We start from the raw sequence: 16,668 nt of genomic DNA, 5'->3' as shown, positions 1-16,668 counted from the left end.
GTGAATCCATTGAGCCTCTCGTTGTGATTTCCAAATGATTAAAAGGGATTTATCAACCTAACCTGTGGTGGAGCAGTGGATTAAAGCATCGAACTGGAATGCTGAGGTCACCTGTTTGAAACCCTGGGCTTTCTCAGTAAAGGCATATAAGACAAGCAATCAATGAACAAGTAGGATGAAACAACTGTGAGTTGAAGTTTCTTGCTCCCCCCCTCTTTTCTCCATAAAATCAATAAATACAATCTTTTTAAAAAAGATATTTTTCTTTTGGGGGCAACTTTCTTTTTCTCTATTTTTTTTATTTAGAAAATTACATTTAATAGGTGACATGAGTCAAAAGAGTACACAGGTTTCAGGTAAATATCTCTATAGAATTTTAACTGTTGATTGTGTTGTCTATCCATCACCAAAGTCAAATCATTCTCTGATACCGTGTACTTATCCCTCTTCACTCCTCTACCTCAACCCTCCCCCACAACACCCTCCCTCTCTGGTAACCACTTCACTTTTATCTATGTCCATGAGTCTCAGTTCTATATCCCACCTATGTATGACATCATATAGTTCTTAGATTTTTCTGATTTATACTTTTTTCACCCAATACAATGTTCTCAAGGTCTATCCATGCTGTCATAAAGAGCAATATGGCATCATTTCTTATGACTGAGTAGTATTCTATTGTATATGTGTACAATATCTTCTTTATCCAATTCTCTATCAAAGGGATACTTTGATTGTTTCCATGTCTTGGCCACTGTGAATAATGCTGTGATTAACATGGGGGTTCATGTGTCTTTGCATACAGATGTATTCACGTTTTTTGGGGTAGATACTCAGTAGAGGTATTGCTGGGTCTTATGGTAGTTCTATTCTTATATTTTTGAGGAACCATAACACTTTCTTTCAGAATGGCTGTACCAGTTTACATTTCCACCAGCAGTGAATGAGGGTTCATTTTTCTCCTCAAACCCTTCAACTATTATCAACCTATCTTGTAGATAATAGCCAATCTAACAAATGTGAGGTGGTATCTCATTGTAGTTTTCATTTACATTTCTCTAATAGCTGGTAAAAATGAGCATTTTTGCATGTATCTGTTGGCCATTTGTATGCCTTCTTGGGAGAAGTGTCTGTTCAGGTCCTCTCCCCATTTTTTAATTGTTTGCTTGTTTGTTGCTGAGCTTTGTGAATTCTTTATATACTTTGTAGAGTAATCCCTTATTGGAACTGTTGTTTGCAAATATCATCTCTCATTTGGTTGGCTGCCTTTTTGTTTTATTGTTGGTTTCTTTTGCTGTGCAGAAGCTTAATAGTTTGATATAATCCCATTCATTTATTTTTGCCTTTAACTTTCCTTGCCTTTGGGGTCAAATATATAAATTGTTCTCTACAACCAAGGTCCATAAGTTTAGTACTTATTTTTTATTCAATGTGATTTATTGTTTCAGATCTTATATTTAGGTCTTTGATCCATTTTGAATTAATTTTAGTGCAAGGGACAAACTGTACTCCAGTTTGATTCTTTCACATGTGGCTTTCAAATTTTCCCATCACCATTTATTGAAGAGGCTTTTTTTTCTCCATTGTGTGCTTTTTGGCTCCTTTGTAGAATACTTTTTGTCCATATATTATATATGTGGTTTTATTTCTGGGCCATCTATTCTGTTCCATGGTCTGTATGTCTGTTTTTCTGCCAATACCATGCTGTTTTGATTATTGTGGCTCTGTAGTATAATTTGAAGTTAGGTAGTATGATAACTCCGGCTTCATTCCTTTTTCTCAGGATTGCTTTGATTATTCAGGTTTTTTTATGATTCTTTACAAACCTGGTGATTTTTTTCTTTTATTTCTTTAAAAAATCACATTGGGATTATAATGGGAATTGCATTGAATTTTTATATTTCTTTGGGTAATACGGCCATTTTAACAGTGTTGATTCTTCTAATCCATGAACATAGTTGTTGTTTTTTTCCATTTCATCGTGTCTTTTTAAATTTCTTTCAATAATGTTTTATAGATTTGAGTATATATGTCCTTCAGATCCTTTATTAAGTTTATTCCTAGGTATTTCATTTTATTCTTTTGTTGCAATTGTAAAAATATTTTTTTAGTTCATTTTCTGAAGATTCTTTGTTGGCATATAGGAAAGCTGTAGACTTTTATATATTGATTTTAATATCCTGCAACTGTACAGTATATGAAACTATTAGAAACAATAGCTTTTTGGTGGAGTCTTTGGGGTTTTCTACATAAAGTATCATGTCATATGCGAAAAGGCATACCTTTACTTCTTTTATCCTAATATGGATGCCTTTGATTTCTTTCTTTCTCCTGATTGCTCTAGCTAAAACTTCCAGAACTATGTTAAATGAGAGTGGAGAGAGTGGACAGCCTTGTCTTATTCCTGATTTTAGAGGAAAAGGCTTCGTTTTTTCATCATTTATTACAATATTAGCTGATGGTTTGTCATCTATGGCCTTTATTGTGTTGAAGTACTTACTTTTTATACCCATTTTAATGAGTATTTTAAACATAAAGCCATGTTATATCTTATCAAATGCCTTTTCTGCATCTATTGACTGGATCATATGATTTTTGTTCTTTGTTTTGTTGATGTGGTGTACTACATTGATTGATCTACGTATGCTGAACAATTCTGATGCTCCTGGAAGAAATCTTACTTGATCATGATGTATTATTTTCTTAATGTATCATTGTATTTGATTTCCTAGTATTTTGTTTAGTATTTTTGCATCTCTATTCATTCGAGATATTGATTTGCAATTTTCTTTTTTGGGGGTTGTACTAGCCAGGTTTTGGTATCAGGGTTATGTTGGACTTATAAAATTTGTTTGGAAGTATTGCTTCTTCTTCTACTTTTTTGGAAATCTTTGAGACGGATATAATATATATCAAATCATAATTGAATGTATGGGAGAATTCAGTAGTGTAGCCATCTGATCCTGGACTTTCATTTCTGGGGAGATTTTTAATAGGTGTTTCTATTTCTTCTCTGCATATGGGTCTATGTAGGTTTTCCACTTCTTTCTGATTCAACCTAGGAAGATTGTATGGTTCGAGGAACTTATCCATTTCTTCAAGATTGTTAAATTTGGTGGCAGTGGCATTTAATATTCATAGTATTCTAGTATGATCTTTGTATATCTGTGATGTCTGTGGTAATTTCTCCCATTTCATTTTGGATTTTGTTTTTATGAGTCATTTCTCTTTTTTTCTTAGTGAGTCTAGCCAAGGGTTTGTCAATGTTATTGACCTTTTCAAAGAACCAGCTCTTTGCTGTATTAATTTTTTCTATAGTTTTTCTGTTGTCTATTTTATTTAGTTCTGTCCTAATGTTTAATATTCTTTTATTCTACTTATTTGAGGTGCCTTTGTTCTTTTTTTTTTTCCTAGTTTTTAAAAACATGATGTTAGGGTGTTGAGTTGAGCTTTCTCGTTTCTTGATATAAGCCTGCAATGATATAAAATTTCCTGTTGGCCTGATCTGTGGTGGCACAGTGGATAAAGCGTCGACCTGGAAATGCTGAGGTCGCCGGTTTGAAACCCTGGGCTTGTCTGATCAAGGCACATATGGGAGTTGATGCTTCCAGCTCCTCCCCCCTTCTTTCTCTCTGTCTCTCTCTCCTCTCTAAAATTGAATTTAAAAAATCCCCTGTTATTACTGCTTTTATTGCATCTCAGAAATATAGATATGTCGTATTGTCATTCTCATTAGTCTGTATGTATATTTTGTCCTCTGTTTTTATTTTTCCTTTGACCCATTCATTCTTTAAAAGTATGTTGTTTAATTTCCACATATTTTTGTGTTTCTTTACTTCCTTTTTTCATTTGATTTCTAATTTTAAAATCTTATGGCCAGAAAATAGGCTTGGTATAATTTAATCTTCCTAAATTTGTTGAGGTTAGTTTTGTGACCTAACATATGGCCTATCCTTGACAGTGTTCCATGCACACTGGAAAGAATGTATAATCTGATGTTCTGGGTTGAAATAAGCATAAATATTTATTATGTATATTTTTGCCAGTGTGTCATTAAATGCCAATATTTCTTTACTAATTTTCTGTTTGGACGATCTATCTATAGCCATCAATGGTGTGTAGAAATCTCCAGGTATGATAGTGTTTCTGTCTGTTTCTATTTTTAGATTAGTTAGCAGATGTCCTATATACTTGGATGCTCCTGGGTTCAGTGCATATATATAAAAAGTGTTATACCTTTTGAAATAATGTCCCTTTTATCATTCTGAAATGTTCATCTTTGTCTCTTGTTACCTTTGTTGTCTTGAAGTCATCATCCTCAGATATAAGTATAGTTACCCCTGCTTTTCTTTGGGTATCATTTGCATGGAGAATCATTTTTTAACCTTTCCCTTTAAGTCTACTTTTTTCCTTACAGCTTAGATGTATCTTTTGAAGGCAGCATATGGTTGGGTTTTGCTTTTTGATACAACCTGCTACTCTGTGTCTCTTTATTGGTAATTTCAGTCCATTTACATTTAGGGTACTTATTGACACTTGAAAATTTTCTGTAGCCATTTTATGTTTTGTTTTCTGATAACTCTATGTCTTGTTTTGTTCTTCTCTTTTTGTTTCTGCTACTTGTTCTTGTTTGGTGGTATTTCATATTTCTTTCCTCTGTTTCTTCTTTTTTTAAACTATGTGTTTCAGGAGTGTTTTTTTCATGGGTAGTTACCATTATATTATTAAGAGAAACATTGTAATCTGTACAAGAGTACTTTGTTTTATGAATGCTTCTGCACTCCATCCCCCTTTGCACTTGGAGATCTTTATCTTCTCCCTTTTTTATTATTGTTGTCACAGATTATCTTTGTTTTTATTGGATCTTGCTGGAGCTTTCACTTGTAGTTTTTATTTGTTTTGTTAATTGTATCTTTTCAAATAACCACCTTGATTATTTCCTGCAGTGGTGGTTTTCTGGTGATAAATTCTCTTATCTTCTGTATGTCTGGAAATGTTTTTATTTATCCTTCATATCTGAAGGATGAGTTTGCTGGAAATAGTATTCTTGGCTAGTAATTTGTGTCCTTCAGTACTTTGAAAGTTTAGGTCCTCTCTCTTCTGGCTTGCTGAGTTTCTGATGAGAAGTCTGATAATAACCTAATGGGTATTACATTATATGTTATATTCTTTTTTTCATAGCTGCCTTGAGAATTCTTTCTTTGTTATTGATTTTTGACAATTTTATTATGATGTGATTAGGAGAAGGTTTGAGTTGAGGTAACTTGGTGTTCTATGTGCTTCTTAGATTGGAAGCTCTAACTCTTTCCATAGCCTTGGGACATTCTCATGAATTATTTCTTTTAATAGGCTCTCCATTCTCTTATCCTTCTCTTCTTCTTTTGATACACTGATTATTCTTATATTGTTCTTTCTGATGGAGTCAGACAATTCTTGTAGAACTCTACCATTTTTTTTCATTTGTGAGTCTCTCTCTTTTCTCTGTAGTATCTCTAGTTGCTCTCATCAATGTCACTGATTCTCTCCTCTACCTGGTCTGTTCTATTAGTTAAAATTGCTACTTTTTTTTTTAATTCATATATTGAGTTCTTCATCTCTGTTTGGTTCTTTTTTAAAGTTTTTATCTTTTAGTCATTTTGTTCATTAATTTGTTTTCTGAGCTCATTAAATAGCTGATCAGTGTTTTCTCACCACTTAATGGATATTTTTTGAACTTCACTTTTGAAGTCTCTATGATTTAACTTCAAGGTTTCCATGTAATTGAGATTGCTTTCTGGAGATTTTTCATTTTCCTTCTGAAAGGAAAATGTCTCTGTCTTTTGTAGTCATGATATTTGAATTATTTTCCCTTGATGGCATTTGAGGGTGATATTGTTAAGAACTCTAACATCAACAAAAAAACCTAAGAAATCAAAAATAAAAATTTTAAAAATACAATGAAAGATATAAAAAATTTAAAAATAATGACAAGTAAAAGAGAAAAAACAAGTAGTGAATACCAAAACAAAAACAAAAACAAATGAAACACAGACAAAAAATTAAAAATTAAGCAAAATAAAATTAAAAAAAGAAATAATAGAAGAAAGAAAGGAAAAATAGATTTCAGTTTTGAAAGGTTGTTCTGTTTTGTTTTTATTTCCAGTAGGTAGTGTTCTATTACAAGTATTAGCTGTGTGAAATTTTGGGGCTGAATTCTTGTGAGCTGTTGCTATCACAATGATGTAGGCAGGGCTGCAGTCGTGGTGCTGGGTGGAGTTTTTGTGAGGGATTTTCAGCGTTATGGCTTTAGCAATGGTGATATCAGGCCTCCAAGCACTCTTCCCATGTCTCAATAGTCCAGGGGAACAAACAAGGAGTACTTTTATTCTTCAAGTGAGAAGGTGGCTCTGGACAGTTAGCTGTGAGGTCTGACTCTGCCACTCTCCATACCCCATGAGTTAAGGGTGGTGTTATTGGTTGGCAGGGGGGGCACACTTTGGTTTTCTCTGTCTCTGTACTGAGTGTAAGCTGCAGGAGGACTGCAGGAACATTGGTTGTGATGCCTCATTCTGCTGACACTTTGGTTTAGTATCTCTCCCTCTGCCCCTCAATCTCTTTGCCTCTTTCAGCAGAAGGAAACCCAGTAACTAAAAGCTTCTACCCTCTCTGGGACCCTGCAGGCAAAAACCCGGACAAACCAGGCCTCTCCTCTCTCTAAAGCCAACTGCAACTGTGTTTTATTTTCTCCCCCCTTTATAACCCTTACCACCTTTAGTCCATTCAGTGAGCAGAACTTTCAGGCAAGCCTGAAAGTCCATCTTGGATAGTTTCACTGTGTTATAGTCATTCAATTTGTTAAGATTTCAAGGGTAGAGATTAAGGGTATCTGTCACGCTGTAATTACTCTGACACCATCTACTCCAAAAGATACTTTTTAAACTATGGAAAATCAAGTCATTCATACAGATATGAAATGTATATGTGTTAAAGGATTCTATTACTCAATGAGGAAATGGGAAGGTATTATAACTAGTTCAAAAGAGAAAAAAACATTAGATATGGGAATGTAATTCAAGAACATTTAAATGAATATATAAATGTAGTCAAAACTTGTTTTATTACATCACATCATAGAAGCAATTTAGTCGGTACTAGACAAGACATGTTACATGTTTATCAGTTACCTACAACCTAACAAAAGGTTGTAAAGGACCTTGATTACAATGTAAGGTTAGAATCAAATAAACTGGAGTTGTGTCCTGATGATAAGATGTTATTCATTGAAACACATTTATTTCTACAATTTTAAAGTCAAGCAGAAAATAACAGTTCCTTTAAAAATCAGGGGCTAGTCACTAGAGTAACCAGGTTCCTATTATGGACATTTCTAGGCTGAGGCTTGATGAGGTGACAATGGACACCAATGACATCCAAAGTCTACGATGTCACAAAGGGCTCACTAACCAATGAGGGACTTAGAGGGGATATAAAAGGCAGAGCTGAGCACTGAGGTCTTCAGAAGTCCCCCATCCAACTGGAGAACTAAGAAGGACTTTTCAGAGCCAAACTCAACAATCATGTCACAAGAACAAAGCCATGACAACAACTCTGAGACTCTGGACCTTGATTTAACAGTGAGTGATTTGATAGCTGAGTTAGAGTGCCCACTGACCTACGTGGATCGCCTTCTACAAGATCAACATGCAAATCCATCTGCAGATGACGTGATTCTGGCCATGCTAGACTCCCTGACTGACTACATTGTGGAGATGGTAAGCATGGAGGACAACAATGAAAGAGTGCAGATCCCGGAGCAAGATGCAGAGATTGCAGCAAACAACAACGAAGATCACAACCAGGACCTTAACAACAGAGCCTTTGGCCTGTTTGACCAGATGCCGGGACCCAGAACAAGAGGCTGAAGCAGAGCCTGGCAAGACTCAACAGAGCAGCCCAAGTAGCTATGTCACATAGCTGAGGAAGTCAAGCTCTGTTAACAACTAACATTAAAGGATTGAAATGCCTTGTTGTGCTTCTGATTGCTCTGTTTCCACCACTTTGAGTGGGAAGTGTCTGTGAGACATCCAGAAAGAGGTATCTCATGGGGAGTTGGAGGGTAAAAGGTGTGGTCAGTGTGGAATGCTGGAATCAACAACTTAAGGAAGCAGTTCCTAATGGTGGTGGCGTGGGAAGAGTGGCTGGTAGGAATAGCTAGCTGAGATTATGGGTGAGAAGACCTCCTCATTGGTTCTGAGCAAGTCAAATTCTGTGAAGCCAGGAGGATGGCTGAGTGGGGGGCGGGGTTGCTGCTTGGGGGCCCCCTCCCTGAATGATAGTGTTAACTGGCGTGGGACTAAAGACCATGACTGAGGTACCGAAGGCTTTATTCATGGTTCAGAACATCTAAAATCGGAGGTGGTGGCAATGAGTGTGGGCAAAGGGTGGCATGGCTCTTGTCATGAACTTCATGTGACCAGGGCTTTACACAAGGGATGAGGAGTGGTGGGGAAAACCTAAAGTAATGTACATAGAGGGATTTATAGTCGGGTGATTTCATTTATTTATACCGCCTCATTCCGAACAAAAGGACTTGAGACAGGGATTACTGACTAGTGTTTAATGGCCTTTTAGAATATAATATCTTGTCCTCTTTTGTGGACACTGGTACATTAACCAGTAATGTACAAAAGCTACCATCTGGTGTAAGATGTACAATTCAAGCAGTTCTTAATGATTACTAGACATTACATTATAAACACAATTATGATATTTATTTGGAAATGAAAAACCTATTTTTCTGTCCTATAGCTAATAGAGTAACAGAGTTATCAGTGGCTGAATACATGTTTTAAGATACACAAGTATGTTCTCTTTAAATTCTGCCCTAAGTGATGGACTCAAAAGCATATATAAGTCTTACAAACACATTTATGTGCTGTGTTAAGTTTTAAAAAAAAAGATATCACATTAAGTGTCCTAGAAAACAAGCCCTCTGGTATGAATGTCAACACTGGAGGTTTTCACCATTATTCATCCCCAGCCTCCGCCCTCTGCTGCCTCCAGTCCTGTCAAAAATGGCTGGACAGAGGCTGCCTAGCCGATTTCACAACGAGATCAGGGGATCTGGCTGGGCCATCCCTGCTCTGCCCTTCTCGCCATGAGACCTTGGATATTCATCTGGTCCCTCTGAGCAGCAGCTCCCTCGTGGGTAAAATGGAGTTAGAGTTTCTCTATGTTTGGGTTTTCCCAAAGATTAAGTCAGTGTGTGTCAGGACCTGCTCTATATAACACAGGGCCTGGCACAGAGATTGCCCTATGGAACAGCTGCGTGGTGTCTCCTCTCGGTAGGCCAGGTTCTTAGCTGTGCTCCCCAAGGTCCCACTGAGCCTGGTTCTCAGTGACTGCGTGAGACTTGGGTCACACTGGCTGTGAAAACCATGGTCTGCTGAGTTTTGTGGAGACACGGAAGAGCGCCACGTGGAGGGAGAGGCAGAGGTACCCCTGGGGTCCCAAACGTCCTCACCCCGATTTCCTCTCAGCTGCCCTCTGGCTGGTGAGTCAGCCACTCCTGCCTCCTTCCACACCTCTGAGAGCTGCTGGAGATGGGTTAGCCTTTACTTGCTTCACAGGAGTGGCCTGAGATTCAGCCCAATAGGCTTAAAGGCCATTGGAATACCTGCTTCTACACATCCACAGAACCTTTCTTCACACGCAACGCCAAGTACACCAGATATTTACAGAAACACCATAGTCAGATGTTCACTTCACAACTTTTTCAGGTTTCATACTCTTTAACTTAGTAATTCAGTGATAGTCATGGGAGGGGGTTTCAGGAGCTGCCAGAGGCAGCAATGGACTCTTCAGCAGCTCCTCTTTCTGCCAGCCTCCTCTGCCTTATCTGGTTGTCGTTTTCTGGCAGAATAAGGGGCCCTCAGAGCATGACATTGGTGCAGATAGGCCTTGACCGTCTGGAGAACTGCTCTGGCTCCTTGGTGATTTGTTCTAGAGAGCCTTAGGGCCCCCTTATCGTAGCCAAGTTCAACTCTTCCTCTTATACTCAGGTGAGTTGGCCAGCGGGCCCCTCCTTAGCTACCGAAGGTGGAGTTTCACCAGGTTCTGGTCTCTCCTAGTGTAGTTTATTTGGGGCACATCAGCTTCTGTGGCTATACAATGGATCGATATGATTAAGTTCTTTCAAAAAGAAACAGGACTGCAGGATTCCATACATTGGTGGGACATAAAAATGAGACTAAGAGACATGGACAGGCGTGGGGTGGTTATGGGGGGTGGGGGGGAGAGGAGGAGGGAGAGGGGGAGGGGGAGGGTTACAAAGAAAACTGGATAGAGGGTAGGACGATCTCTCTTTGGGTGATGGGTATGCAACAGAACTAAATGACAAGATAACCTGGAAATGTTTTCTTTGAATATATGCACCCTGATTTATTGATGTCACCCCATTAAAATAAAAATTTATTTATAAAAAAAAAAAGAGCCCTGGCCGGTTGGCTCAGCGGTAGAGCGTCGGCCTGGCATGCGGGGGACCCGGGTTTGATTCCCGGCCAGGGCACACAGGAAAAGCGCCCATTTGCTTCTCCACCCCCCTTCCCTCCTTCCTCTCTGTCTCTCTCTCGCCCTCCCGCAGCCAAGGCTCCATTGGAGCAAAGATGGCCCGAGCGCTGGGGATGGCTCCTTGGCCTCTGCCCTAGGCGCTAGAGTGGCTCTGGTCACGGCAGAGCGACTCCCCGGAGGGGCAGAGCATCGCCCCCTGGTGGGCAGAGCGTCGCCCCTGGTGGGCATGCCGGGTGGATCCCGGTCGAGCGCATGCGGGAGTCTGTCTGACTGTCTCTCCCCATTTCCAGCTTCAGAAAAATACACACACACACACACAAAACAAACAGGAATAGTGATCATCACAGATAGTGAGATGACTATGTAAATGGAGACAAAATTGGTGTGATTACTGTGTTTACTGTGTGGGACGGGACAATTGAGCTTCTACTGGAGGAGGTGCATGTCTGTCAGTGACTTGAACCTTACAGAGGGATATAAAAGGACACCATGACAGGCCGAGGCTAGAACCAGCTAATCTGGAGGAGTTTCCCATAGGCGGGGAAACGTTTTCTATTGAAACATACATATTTTTCTTGCATGCTAAAGTCAGGTAGAAAGAGTTTTTTGAGAAAGTGAGTCAAGTTACCATGGAGACCAGTGTCCTATCATGGACATTTCTAGGCCAGTCCTGGTCAAGGCCCAGGGGACACCAGTGATGTCACAATGTCAGTTTGTCACAAAGGCAGCTCCCTGACCACGTGGTGGCCTTGAGCACAGAGATAGGTGAGCAGGAGGAATAAGCCCTGGCATCTAGAGAAGTCACGACCGTCAGGACAATCTAGATGGGCCAATCCCAATCCCAGGAAAATGCAGCAGACATCACTCCTAGGGAAAGAAGAGACCGGCACCAACGTAAGAAGCGTGCCCCCTCCCGCACACCAAGAGCCGAGCTGCAAATCTCTGTGAGTCACGTGGACCGCCACCTGAGACGTGATCGCTATGCTAGGCGCCTGTCCTCCGTGACCCCTGTTTTCCTCGCTGGCATTCTTGAGTTCGTGGTGTCCTACATCCTGGAGCTGATGAGCAAGGAGGCTGACAACCATCACAGGGGGCGCATCACCTCACAAGACTTGGTGAGAGTAGCAGAAAGAAACCCGTTGCTGCGCAGCCTCTTCCAGCTTGACACCTAAACTTGAGATGACGGGATGCCTTCACCCAGTAAGAAATAGTGATGCCCGGGCCCCAGAGCCCGCAGATCTCTAAAAGACTCTAATCTAGTCCCCCAGACTTCCCACGGGTGAGGGTGGCCTCCCGTTTTCAGCAATTGCTCTTAAAGTGTTTGAATACGCGAATGAGCTTCTGACTCCTCTGTTTCTGTCGCTCTGAGTGGGAAGTGTGTGTGAGATAGACATCCAGGAGGAGATAGCTCATGGGGGGTTGAAGGGTGGAAGGCGCGGTAAGTGCGGGATGCCAGAATCAGGGATTTAAGGCATTGGTTCCTAAGGTGATGGTGTGGGAAGGGGCGCTGGTGGGAGTAGCTGTCCAAGATTGGGAGGGTCAGAAGACCCCCTCATTGTTTCTGAGAAAGTTGAGGCTTGTGAGGCCAGGAGGTTAGAAGGGGGCTCCCAGAATGAGGGTGGCAGATGGGGTGGGCTGAAGACCATGACTGGGGTGTCAAAGATTTATTTATGATTGAGAACATGTAAATGTGGGAGGTAGTGGTACTGCCAGTGGTTAGGAGGGCAGCATAGCAGTTGGAATGAACTTGATGGGACTGTGGCTTTACATAAAGATTGAGGAGTGATGGGAAAACCATAAAGAAAACAACACATAAGGAGTTATGCTCATGCTGATTTCATGTATTATTTATTTATACCCTGACTCATTCCAAAAGATGGGCTTGAGACAGAGATTATTAACCAGTGCTGTGGTACTCTGTAGAATATATTCCTCTGTCTGCTCTTGTGGACACTGGTAAATTACATAAAAGCTATTTTCTGGATGACGATAGGCAATCCAAGCAATTCTTAATGGTTATTATTTATTAATTTATTTAATTATAAATGTTCTCAATCATAAACACAATTATTAATCCCATTTACACATGAAAACACCTAATCTGTTCATATTAAATAGAGAACATACAATTTTCAATGGTTGAAGACATGTATGGACAGGTTTAAGTATGTTTTATGTGAGTTCTGTTCCAAGTCATGGACTCAGAAGTGCATATCATTGTTACAAATACTCGCAAGTGCTATTTTAAGTTAAAAAAAAAGTCATATCAAATGATCTAACATTCTATCTCCCTGCCAGTGACTGTCCACATTTGACATTTTCTTTGTTTATCATATGCTTGAGGTCCACCCTCTTGCTGCCTCCTGTCCTGTCATAGAGGGCTGGTCAGAGGCTGCCTAGTCACTTCAACAATGAAACCAGAGGACCTGGCTTGGCATCCCAGGTCACTACTTTCTGGCCATGGGATACTGTATATTCATCTGTTCCCTCTGATCAGCAGTTCCCTCGTGTGTAAATTGAGAATAATGTTTGGGTTTTCCCAAATATTAAGTCAATGTGTGCTGGTAACTGCTGTATAACACAGTAGCTCGCACAGAGTATGCCCTTCTAAGTAGTTGCATATGTCTCCCTCCCTGTAGGACAGAATTTTAATGACCATAAGACTGTTTTATATTAAGATGCTTTACATCATCTTCCTTGTCATGGCAGAGGGGTAGTCAACTATTTCAAGTGGCTCCAATCACAAGAAATATATATAATATTTGAAATAGTCCAACACATTTTTTAACTCTTGTCATGGTAGTAATGAACAATGATTTACTACCTATGATTTCTACTTATGAATCTTAGACCTTTCCCTGATGTGACATAGAATTCACAAATTGAGCAAATGCTTTTTGGCCATGTCCTGAGTATAAAGTGAAGAGAATTCTGTGCCTTCAGTAGAAGAAAATGTGCTGCTTGTCTGCACTTGCTGCATTCTGGTTCTTGGAATGTATTATTCTTATTGTGTCTTGTGAATGTGTTTAATGTCACTAGATTCATGATCTACTTTGAGTGTGCTGATAAGGATCAAATTTCTGAGCATGGGCTAAGATAGAATCTTTAAGCTATTTTGAACAGGGTCATGACAGATACTCTGAAATCTCTCAGTAGCCAAGCCATGAGGACTCTAGTGGGAACTCCCCATTCTGACTTTTTACATGGAACATGAACATCTTGATGATACTCTTATTCCATATTCTAATTCATTTAAGAATAGAATGCTGTTCTGGCCAGATGGCTCAGTGGTAGAGTGTCGGCCTGGCGTGCAGGAGTCCCGGGATCGATTCCTGGCCAGGGCACACAGGAAAAGTGCCCATCTGCTTCTCTACCCCTTCCCTTCTCCTTCCCCTCTGTCTCTCTCTTCCCCTCCCACAGCCAAGGCTCCATTGGAGCAAAGTTGGCCCGGGCGCTGAGGATGGCTCCATGGCCTCTGCTTCAGGCACTAGAATGGCCCTGGTTGCAACAGAGCAATGTCCCAGATGGGCAGAGCATCACCCCCTGGTGGGCATGCCGGGTGGATCCCGGTTGGGTGCATGTGGGAGTCTGTCTGACTGCCTCCCCGTTTCCAACTTCAGAAAAATACAAAAAAAAAAAAAATAGAATGCTATGGGAACAATTAGGAAGGCAACTAGCTCAGATTTTGTGAGAATATGTTTTCTAGAACCAGCAGACATTAGAACTCATTTTAAAAGATAAGGAAAGAGTTGGCCTGACAAAGTGGGATAATGGAGGTGTGGAACAGGGTATGTTCTAAGGCCGTGATGGCGAACCTTTTAATAAAAACTGCCCATTTTTGCAGTGCTGGTCAACTTGGTCCCTCCTGCCCACTAGTGGGAGTTCCAGCTTTCATGGTGGGCGGTAGTGGAACAACCAAAGGGTGCTGCAATTGGCCCACCATGAAAGCTGGAATGCCCAATAGTGGGAAGGAGGGACCAGGTTGACCAGCACTGCAAAAGTGGGCAGTTTTTATTCGCCATAATGGTCCTAAGGAGAAGGAGTACTATGGATTATAGCACCAAGGCATGAGAGAACATGAGATGTTGAAGCAACTGCAAATAATTGTGTGACTTCTTTAACGTTTTTCAACTTTACTGAGATGTAAGTTATATTCAATAAACTGCAGCAACCTAAAATATGCAATTTGATAAGGTTTCTTGAAATCAACCTTATTGTGGCATAATTTATGCAAAATATAATGCACATATTTTTTAATTATTTGTATTTATTTATTCCTTTTAGAAAAGAGAGAGAGAGAAGGGGGTGGAGCAGGAAATATCAAATCTCTCATGTGCCTTTATTTATTCATTTTAGAAAAGAGAGAGAGAGAGAGAGAAAGAGAGAGAAGGGGGTGGAGCAGGAAACATCAAATCCCACATGTGCCTTGACTGGGCAAGCCCAGGGTTTTGAACCAGCAACCTCAGTGTTCCAGGTCAATGCTTGATCCACTCTGCCACCACAGGTCGGGCTAATGCACATATTTTATTGCACAGTTCTCTGAATTTTTAAATTACAGTACAAAACACAACAAAATTTACCATCTTAATCACTTTTAGTGTACAGTTTGGTAATGTTAAATATATTCACAAAATATACAATCTATTTTGGTACACAATCTATTTTGAATAATAGTAAAGCAGTCATTCAACCTTTTTCATAAGACTTTAACAAAAAAATATAATATTAACAATTCTACTTTTCATAACATCTTGACTGAAAATATATTAGTAATGATGACATTGATCAAATGGGACTCATAGATTATAATTATTAAAGCAAATTTATTTTCCTTATCTCACTACATTCAATGAAAATAGTTATTTTCCTCATCAATCATGAAACTTGAGCAAGCTTCACAAATATTTCCTCACTTATACATAACAGAAAGTCTGGTGGTCACTATAAGGCCATGGACTCAGAATAATTTTATAAATATAAGGTCATGTAAAGTAATGGGAAAAAACACAGTCCAAGATGGTTATGGAGTAGGCAGATGGAAGTTTCACTCATCTCCTCCCAGTGCCAAACTGGAGTTATAACTAAATTTAAGAACAATCATCCCGAAAAACCAATTTAAGACTAAAAGGAGTCTATAAAAGAGTCACAGAAGTCACATGGAGACTAGTACGAAGGATGGAGGCATGAAAAGGGTGGCCTCTGTTCCCAGGAACATGCAGCCATCAGGAGGTTTGCCCTGAGAGGTGTGGGTTCTAAGCCCCAGTTTGGGTGTCCCAGCCTAAAGAACCAGAATCTAGAAAAGGAGCCCACACAGAATTTGGTGATGAAGAGAAGTGAGGTTTCTCTCTGTGAGAAAGAGAAGGGAGATCTCAGGGAAGCAGGAACCTATTTAAATGGCTAATGCAGAAAATCTCATTCATAGCCACTTACTCTGGGCTTTGACAAAGGGAGGGTTAAAATGACTAGAGTCACATGAGGAGACTGTTAAGTTGATGATCTTGGGGAGAGATGCAGTGGGGAACAGCTACCAGAACCCCTGTGCCAAATCATTCTCTAATACCACAGTTGTGATCTTTCATGAGTGGAACAGTCCCTTCTGTGTGGCATCAGCCTGGAGGAAAACAAATGCCCCAACTTCAGGAATTTCTATTGCCCCACCCTATAGAGATTGGGCCCTGCTGAGAAGTAAGCAGCCTTGGCAAGGAAGTAGGGGGATGAGAGAACCCAGGGGGTGACAGTAACTCAGTTGTTTGGCATGGAGGCCAGAGCTTTTCCACCCACTATTTTAAGAATATTACTGGTGCTTCTGCCCAATGTAAGATTCAGTAGAAACTGTCCAGACTGTGAACAGACCAAATCTCTGGGTTTCAGAGACCACAAAGATCAGACTCCTGGTGGCCATACCCTATTAAGATCTGTGAAGAAAATTCAGGACAGAACAACACCTGGGGCCTTGAAGTGGTAGCCATACCCACCACCTTTCCTAATCCCAAACTTGCCCCAGCCTCTAGATTCCACCAGAGGTTTTTTCAGGAGCCAAACCCAATAAGCAGTTAGCAGAGGGACGCAGAAGGTGGTTCTCAGGGAGCTTTGGGCCTTTTGCTAAATTGTCCCCAGGCC

At 40.2% G+C, this 16,668-nt stretch overlaps 2 protein-coding genes across 2 annotated transcripts; both read left to right on the top strand.

Moving 5' to 3' along the window:
* The first annotated feature begins 7,556 nt into the window (after nucleotides 1-7,556).
* On the top strand, nucleotides 7,557-7,901 carry LOC136317810 (huntingtin-interacting protein M-like). The gene has a single exon (XM_066250541.1). It carries the CDS (start codon nucleotides 7,557-7,559, stop codon nucleotides 7,899-7,901), a length of 345 nt encoding a protein of 114 aa, XP_066106638.1.
* A 3,471-nt stretch (nucleotides 7,902-11,372) lies between these two features.
* Nucleotides 11,373-11,720, top strand: LOC136317809 (histone H2A-Bbd type 1-like). The gene has a single exon (XM_066250540.1). It carries the CDS (start codon nucleotides 11,373-11,375, stop codon nucleotides 11,718-11,720), a length of 348 nt encoding a protein of 115 aa, XP_066106637.1.
* The last annotated feature ends 4,948 nt before the right edge of the window (nucleotides 11,721-16,668 follow it).

This window comes from Saccopteryx bilineata, chromosome X, assembly GCF_036850765.1.
Source record: "Saccopteryx bilineata isolate mSacBil1 chromosome X, mSacBil1_pri_phased_curated, whole genome shotgun sequence".
Lineage (NCBI taxonomy): Eukaryota > Metazoa > Chordata > Mammalia > Chiroptera > Emballonuridae > Saccopteryx > Saccopteryx bilineata.
This window is presented reverse-complemented; position numbering and strand designations above follow the sequence as displayed.

Coding starts and splice junctions, on each gene's coding strand:
- LOC136317810 (XM_066250541.1), top strand. CDS start 7,557: ATGTCACAAGAACAAAGCCATGACAACAACTCTGAGACTCTGGACCTT.
- LOC136317809 (XM_066250540.1), top strand. CDS start 11,373: ATGGGCCAATCCCAATCCCAGGAAAATGCAGCAGACATCACTCCTAGG.